Source organism: Musca autumnalis, unplaced genomic scaffold (genome assembly GCF_047663935.1).
Source record: "Musca autumnalis isolate F117 unplaced genomic scaffold, ASM4766393v1 scaffold_2, whole genome shotgun sequence".
NCBI lineage: Eukaryota > Metazoa > Arthropoda > Insecta > Diptera > Muscidae > Musca > Musca autumnalis.
This window is the reverse complement of record NW_027411755.1, coordinates 209989388-209997833: the sequence shown is the minus strand read 5'-3', so window position 1 is coordinate 209997833 and position 8446 is coordinate 209989388. Positions and strand designations below refer to the sequence as shown.

Genomic DNA, 8446 nt, shown 5'->3' with positions numbered 1-8446 from the left:
AAAACACCTATGACACCGTGTGTAGTGGTTGGAGCGCAAGATAACTCTCGAACGGATCAACCGATTTGGTCCAACTAATATTTTGGCCTTCGTAATATTTTGTCCAAGCATAGTTTAAGTTCGAACATAAGCCATATCGGTCCACTCCTTCAGGTACCTCCCCCACAAAAGTTCAAAAATGTTCGGAAAAATTGTTCGCACGATAACTCTTGAAGGGAGTGACCGATTTAGTCCACACTTTACACATCCTAATATGTCTACCAGATATAGATCAGGTTCGAATATGGATTATATTTGTCCACTCCTTCGGGTACCTATCACACAAAATTACGGATAAGTTTACTTTAAGACCTGCTCTCGAATCACTTTGATTTTTTTGAAGCAACTTGCATTCGCTGTCTCAATTACGACGGTAAAAGTTTTTTCAGGGGCAGGTCCATACTTCTTGAGAAAAGAGCCCGAAAAGTGTAAAAAACCCTATGGCACCATGTGTAGTGGCTGAAGAGCACGATAACTCTCGTACTAACCGACTTGGTCCAAAATTTGGCATTCCTGATATTTTGTCATACTTTCAGTTCGAAGATAGGCAATACCGGCCCACAACTTCCGGTAGTTCCCCCGAATATTTAAAAAATGTCACTTAAATGGTATGCACGATATCTCTTGAACAAATTTGGTCCAAACTTTGGATCTCCTAATATTTTGTCCAAATTTAGTTTAAATTCTAAAATGGAGGTACGTTAGGGAACCTCCTCCTCAAAAGTTCAACTTTTGTGTTTAAGTGCAGTTTAAGGACTGTTAGAAGATCCTTTGGAAATGTATGCCGATGCTGTTCATTGTTGCTTACAACGGTATTATGTTTTCCGTGGACAAGTCCATGCTTGCTTACATACTGGTCCATAAGGTATACGATGACCCACTAAAATGACTAGTGGGCGATATATCCCAAAATAAGATCCACTTCCATAATGGACAATGTCGGTCCATTCCTTTAAGTACCTCCTCTGCCACACTTTTGAACTTTAATCCTAATCCCAATGTCCAAGAAAGGCCACAAAATAATGAAAATGCCATAAATACATTCGATCTGACCGTAGATGAAAGTTTCAATTCACATAGTCTGAGGGTATATCTCTGTCGGCAAAGCCGACTGATACTTTTTTACTTGTTTCTATGGCAAAAGACAACCCAGCATACTAAAATTACTTGAGATAATATTACAAAAAAGTTTTAAAATACATGTGTAATAACTAGAGAATGATCTAAACGGTACCCCATGGAAAATATTTAATATTAACGCTTATTGTAGGCTTCTCCTGTAGAAGCAGAACATTTTTATAAATACATTTTGTTTTTGACACAAAATTGTATGTTGGGATACTATGGGAAATATTTGTATTTTCAAACAAACACAATCTCAAAATAAGTATGTAGTTGTGTGCACAGGCCTAGTTTACTGTGATATAGCAGTTTTCGTGGGTAAGTCCATGATAACTGATACTATAATGGTCCAAAAGCTCTAAAAAAATCCTAAGGACACCAACTGAAACGGTTGCTTGGCATGATAACTAAGCAGTTACAAACATTGTTTCAAACTTTGCACTTCGTAATATTTCTCTCAAACATAAATCAAGTTCTTAGATGAACTATATTGGACGACTACTTCAGGCACCTCCCTCACAAAAGTTCAATATATTCGCTTAAATGCAGTTTAAGTGTTGTTCTAGAATTGTTTTGTAATTTTCATCGAGTGTAGTCCTTGCAATTCAGATTACAACGATATAATTTTTCATGGACAAGGCAATGCTTCCTGACATAACAAGCTGGTCCAAAAGCTCTTAAAAATCCTACGGACACCAACTAAAATGGCTGGTTGTTAGCACGATTCGAAAGAAATAACTTCTAAAATTAGATCAAAGTGGACTATGTAGATCCTTCCTTCAGGTACCTTCTACTTAAGACTGTTCGTGTTGAAATTTAAATAGCGGGTAGTCGTTGTGATCATGACAACAGTATATTTATATAAGCCCCGAAATGTCGCAATATTCAGCCTACTCCTGCATATACCTCTCGCACTTAAGTCTTTAGTAGTCTTTCTTACAACAGAACAATTTTATTTTCCATATTTTAAATGTTCCAAAAAACATACATGTGGTGTGTTTAACGTAGATTGTTGATTGGGTATGCATTTAAGTGAAATAATTAGGCGCACTCTTTATAATACCTACCCCCAAACGCCTACGATGGAATCTTCCTAAATTTATTTTGTCACCTACGGATTTATTTTTTTAATAAGTGTGTGTATTAAGTTGCAAAACCGAATTACTACTTCCCCAAAAAAGAATTATTAAGAAAGTTTTCCGAATTGTGTGGAAATTTTGGTTTCAGAGAGAACTGAAATGCCAATTAGAGCTAATTCGGAGGTACCCTTAGAAAAAATCTGGTGGTCGATTATGGATAGCAACCCAACACCAGTTGCTTAGCCCACATCAAATTTACTAATAGAATTTTCTATTTCCGCATTAAAATTTATACTTTTTATAATTAAATTAATAGCTGAAGGTTCAAAACACTGATTTTAATTGGATTTGACAAAAATTTTCGTATTTTTGCTCATTTTAATTGCATGATTTTCTCTTCTGGCAACGCAACCCCCTGATTCCACTGAATTAAAATATGCTTCGCGGACCAAGTCACGTATTGTTACTATGGACATATGGAATTATCGGCGTTGTCTATAAGAAATTTTTGAAGTTGGTATGTACTTCAAACTATAAAAGAAGTGCCTCATAACATAAAAAGGACAAGATCTACCACTTATGAAAAGTTCCTAGGCTGACTGCAAAGCACTATAGCTGATTAGAATATGTTTTGAAGTCCATAGCACCGATGTATTTGAATAATGTTAGAAATTCAATGCATCACTACAATAACATGTCCAGAATTGTTAGAAACATATCACTTATGATTCTGACCCGATCTTATTGGGAGTTTAATCAGTCCAATAATTGAATAAAGTTTTCACAGATTACGAGAAAATCTTTTTACTGCTTAATTATTAAAATATACTATGACACTTTATCTATTTTCCCCGAAATATCAATTTTGCTAGGTTTTCCATGTACCATTTTCCACACACGAATTTTCCTTCACTTTTCTTATCATTTGTTTTTCACCATCTTGTTTTCTTTCCTATTTACATTTCACAACACACTTTGTTTTTCAAAAAAACTTCTTTTTTGTTGTTTTTTATTGTTTTATATACGAAACACACGCATCAGCACACTTATAAACCAATAATTTCTTTTAAAAAATAAGAAATTTTCTCCTTTTATGGCTTTAGCATATCAGGAGGACAGGAGTGGTAGAACATGTTCCAAGTTATTTACTTCTTGGATTTGCCGGTTGCTTTTTGTGCGGGTTTCTTGGCTGCCGACTTGCCAGCGGTCTTGGTGGCAGCAGATTTAGCGGGCTTCTTTTCAACAACCTTGGTAGGTTTGACGGGCTTGACAAGACTTTCGCGTTGGCTCTTCAAAGCCTTGACGATCTTTTGTTCTTCAATCAAGAAGGCACGGACGATACGTTCGCGCAAGCAACGATGGCAGAGAACACCACCATAGGTACGGGCGACAGTCTTGAGACGCTTGGACATACGGCTACGTTCGCAAGGACGAGAGGGTTGGATGCCCTTCAACTTCTCTTTACATTGACCGCACTTTGGGACAGTCTTGTTCTTCTTGACATATTGGTAGACCAAACGACCGCCGGGGGTACGGACACTATAACAAAAAGAAAGGTAAACATTGGCATGACATTGCAACAAATACAACAAAATGGGGGGAGACCCAAGAAGAAGCGTTTTTCACCAACTCGTACACCTTTACTTTACAACAGCTTCTTCTTTGGTCCATCCCCCCATTCACTATTTTGTTTGTTTATATTACTTACATACGTCTCCTGTTGGATTTGGTGTTGTAGGACAGACGTCTTCTCAAAGTCAAACGTTGAACCATTTTGTCGGCTACAGGAATTCAGGAAAAATTCATTCAATTCCCATCAATTCAATTCATCGTAATTCCATAGCACAAAAGCGGCGCAGCAATCAAAACAGACACACACATAAGAATTGATATTTGTTGTCATCACAATTTGTCAAAATGTAAAGAAAAAACACAGAAAATTTCAATTAGTTTCATTGTTTCACAAATCTCAAAATGTCTTTTATTCACATCACTGCACAATAATCATGTTTCATTTTGTTTTCTTTGGATTTTTCATGATTTTTTTAACATTCATAAAATTTTTAGTACGCATACCTTCAAGAAAAAAACTAGAAAGGAAGTTGTCGGTATTGCCGTTAACCGACGAGAAGTTGGCTGCAGCATTTGACAGCTGTCAGTGTAATTTTCTCGTCGAATGTGGGTAAAACAGTTCTTATAGAGATGTATTTGCCGGGGCGATAGGGATTGCGATATGGGACAAATCTAATTGTTAATTAGACCAGTTACTGGTTTTTTGTACATTTTAGCTGTGTTCCTTTACTTACCTGAGGTTACCATTTTAACCATTTGTTACCATTTTTAACCTGCAAAGCGTTCCTTAACCCCGAAAAGTGGCAAAACTGGAAGCAATTTTTAAGAGAGTGAAGGCCTGCGTACATAAGCTGCTTTGCCTGATTGCCTTGCTTTGCTGCTTCAATAAAAAAATAAAAGAACAAAGAAGGCCGACCCAACTTCCAACTGATGGCAACCCAGTTCGAAATTTCGTCTTTATTCTATTATTTTTATTACGTCAGAAATGAAGCAGGTAAGCAAGGCAATCAGGCAAAGCAGCTTATGTACGCAGGCCTTAAGAGGGGAGAGAGAGCGAAAATGGCTTTCTCTTCTACCACAGGCTACCAGCAAAATTTCTGCAGGTAGAAAATGGCAGAACTGATTTTTCGACTTTTGTTTGACCATTATTTCACAAAATGGACGAAAAACCGAAGAAAAAGTCGAACACTGACAACACTAAATTAAAAACTGTGAAATAAAAGACGAAAATTGATTTTTTATGTTTTTTTTCTGACATTGCTGCCGGATCTACCATTTTTCCGTTCCTTTACTTTTGTGGTAAAAATGTTCATGAGAGAGCAATTTTGAACAATTTTGACACTTTTCTCTTTTACCACTCTTACCATTAAAAAAGTAAAGGAACAAAGCTTTTATGTCCGTAATTTCAACGCTTACGCGTTTGGTAATTTCTACATGTCTTTTATCGAGGGGTGTAGGTTTTGAAATCATGTAATACTGCTGGTTTTCATTCATGAATTCGCAAAATCATTTCCACATAGAAGTGTTTTACACCTTTTAATACATTGGCAACCATCAACCAGGTAAAATCCTTGGTGTAAGTAATAGTGAGTTTACATTTACGAAATCCACCTGATTTCAACTGTCAATTCCTTTGCTTAAACGTCAAATGAAATCCAGTTGATTTCACACGAGTTTTCGTTTGACGTATACGCAAAGGAATTGACACTTGAAATCGAGGGGATTTCGTAATGTAAACCAAGCATAACACGGCTGGTTTTGGCCCGGTAACGTTACCTACGAGTTGAAATTATAAAATGTTGCTTACACAGGAGATATCTATGAACTCATAGATATGGGCATTAGCCCCCTGGCAAAAAAAGTTAAAGTTGTGCAATTGGAGTTATCATTTCACAACATCTTTCGATGTAGTTCAACAGAGTTATGAAAAATGCACTCCGTTCGATGCATTTTAGAGATCCGTACAAAACAAAAACAGTTGGTTGATCCCTTCCAGTCGCTGCCGACATAATTTCTTCAAAAGAGAAACAAGTATGAATATATTTGAAGAATAAAATAAAAAAATACGAACTAAAGTTGCGAACATTTTTGTGGTAATATAGGAGGCGTAAATTTTTAAAGGAGTGGAGTTGGAGTCGAAAGCTGAACTACCCAGCAAAAAGTTTGCATCCGCGGATGCAGTTGAATCACTACAAGTGTACAGTACATTAGCTTTTCGAGTACATCCCAGCAAAAAGTTTGCATCCGCGGATGCAGTGGAATCACTAAAAGTGTACGGTACATTTGCCGTTGGAGTACATCTTTTCCTATGAATTCACTTATGAATTTTACAGGAGAGCGCGCAGGTAGGATGTACTCCATTTTGCTTCCACAGCACACAGCTAGGATGACTCCATTTTCGATCCAAATCACGGCTTAAGATGCAGTGCTTTGGATTGAATTTATATGCGTTATTCGGATTGCATTTTTAATCAGTCTAATGCTTGGTTTACATTTACGAAATCCACTCGATTTCAAGTGTCAATTCCATTGCTCAAACGTCAAATCATGGTACAATAATTCTTAGGTAGGCCACAGCTAACAGCTGATTACAATTTTTTTTGTTATGGCTTAATCTGTCAAAACCGTGTTGACATGCAGAGTTGATATTTATTATTGATCAAAAAAATTCAACTCTGTTTTGTTTTCATTTCAACATTTCGTTCTTCTTCTTCTTCTTTGTATACTCATCTGTTATCATTCATCAAAACAATTTTGACGTTTTAAGCCATAGCGACAGGGTTGTATTTTTTTGGCGATTCTCATACCTGGCCTACCTATGAATTATTGTACCATGCGTCAAATGAAATCGAATCGATTTCAGATGAGTTTTCATTTCACGTATACGCAAAGGAATAGACAGTTGAAATCGAGTGGATTTCGTAAATGTAAACCAAGCATAAAGATGCAATTAAAATGCAAGCCTTTGCGAAATATCCCAAAATAAATAAAATTCATTTATTATTTGTGCAAAACAAGAACACAAAGAACTTTATTATACAAACACAAATTAAAAAACTTTCCATTAAATTCAATCACATTTGAGCTTACTCCCACCGTTCTCGATTTAATCCAAGTTCAACTGATTTTCTTTCATCATCCTAAAGTTTTTTTTATGTTGCCTTCCCATCACTAGGTCCCAATTTACATTGGGCGAGTTTACTTGCGGCAATTGTCATTTTGTAGGAGAGAGAGGTGAGGCATATGGTAACCCTTTGCCTCTCAGCACCCTCTCCCACCTACAAATTGACAATTGCCGCAAGTAAACTCGCCTAATGTAAATTGGGACTAGTTTAGCTTTCGACATGGACTCCAACTTCACTCCAGTAAAAATAGCTGTGTTCCTTTACTTACCTGAGGTTACCATTTGTTACCATTTTTAACCTGCAAAGCGTTCCTTAACACCGAAAAGTGGCAAAACTGGAAGCAATTTTTAAGAGAGTGAGAGTGGAGAGAGAGCGAAAAAGGCTTTCTCTTCTACCATAGGCTACCAGCAAAATTTCTGCAGGTAAAAAATGGCAGAACAGATTTTTCGACTTTTGTCGAAATTAAAAACTGTGAAATAAAAGACGAAAAATGATTTTTTATGTTTCTTTTTGACATTGCTGTCACTGCTTAAGATGCAGTGCTTTGGATTGAGTTTATATGCGTTCCTCTGATTGCATTTTTAACCAGTCTAAAGATGTAATTAAATTGGAAGACATTGCGAAATATCCCAAAATAAATAAAATGCATTTATTATCTGTGTAAAACAAGTACTTTTTTATATAAACACAAATAAAAAAGTTTCCATTAAATTCAATCACATTTGAGCTTACTTCCTCCGTTGTCGATTTAATCCAAGTTCATCTGATTTTCTTTCATCATCCTAAAGTTTTTTATGTTGCCTTCCCATCACTAGTTTAGCTTTCGACATGGACTCCAACTTCACTCCATTAAAAATGTCCGTCTCGTGAATTACCGCAAAAATGTTCGCAGCTTAAGTTGTTATTTCTTTATTTAATGACAAATTCTTCGAAATGTATACACTCATGTTTATCTTTTGAAGAAATGTGTAGGGGTCAACCAACTGTTTTTTTCTGTAGGGATCTCTACAGCAATTGCTTATAAAATGTATCGAATGGAGTGCCTTTTTTCATAATTCTGTTGGAGTACATCGAAAGATGTTGTGAAATCATAACTCCAATTGCACAACTTCCAAAATTTGTTGCTGGGATGTACTCCAACGGCACTTGTACTGTACACTTGTAGTGATTCAACTGCATCCGCGAATTCAAACTTTTTTCTGGGATCTTTTCCTACCCAGCAAAAAATTTTGGAAGTTGTGTATGTGGAGTTATGATTTCACAACATCCTTCGATGCAGTCCACACGGTGTTATGAAAAATGCACTCCGTTGGATACAATTTATAAGCAGTTGCTTCAGAGATCCCTACAAACAAAAACCCATGGTTGATCCCTACCCGCCGCTGGCGAAATCATTTATTCTAAAAATAAGAGAGAGTGTATACATTTATAGGAATTTGTTATAAAATAAAGAAGTAAAAACTTAAGTCGCGAACATTTTTGCGGGAATTCACTAGACCGAAATTTTTA

General features: G+C 36.3%; 1 protein-coding gene across 1 annotated transcript; it reads right to left on the bottom strand.

Moving 5' to 3' along the window:
- Positions 1-3232: 3232 nt before the first annotated feature.
- On the bottom strand, positions 3233-4382 carry RpL34a (Ribosomal protein L34a). Its single transcript, XM_073970743.1, has 3 exons — positions 4317-4382; positions 3949-4021; positions 3233-3779 (listed from the first exon to the last, which is right to left on the bottom strand). Exons 2-3 carry the CDS (start codon positions 4011-4013, stop codon positions 3386-3388), a joined length of 459 nt encoding a protein of 152 aa, XP_073826844.1. The 5' UTR covers positions 4014-4021; positions 4317-4382; the 3' UTR covers positions 3233-3385.
- Between the last annotated feature and the right edge of the window lie 4064 nt (positions 4383-8446).

Excerpts from the sequence above, each read along its gene's own strand:
- RpL34a (XM_073970743.1), bottom strand. The coding sequence starts at position 4,013 with ATGGTTCAACGTTTGACTTTGAGAAGACGTCTGTCCTACAACACCAAA. Across the intron at positions 3,780-3,948 it reads AAATCCAACAGGAGACGTAT|TGTCCGTACCCCCGGCGGTC; the intron begins GTAAGTAATATA and ends TTTTTGTTATAG.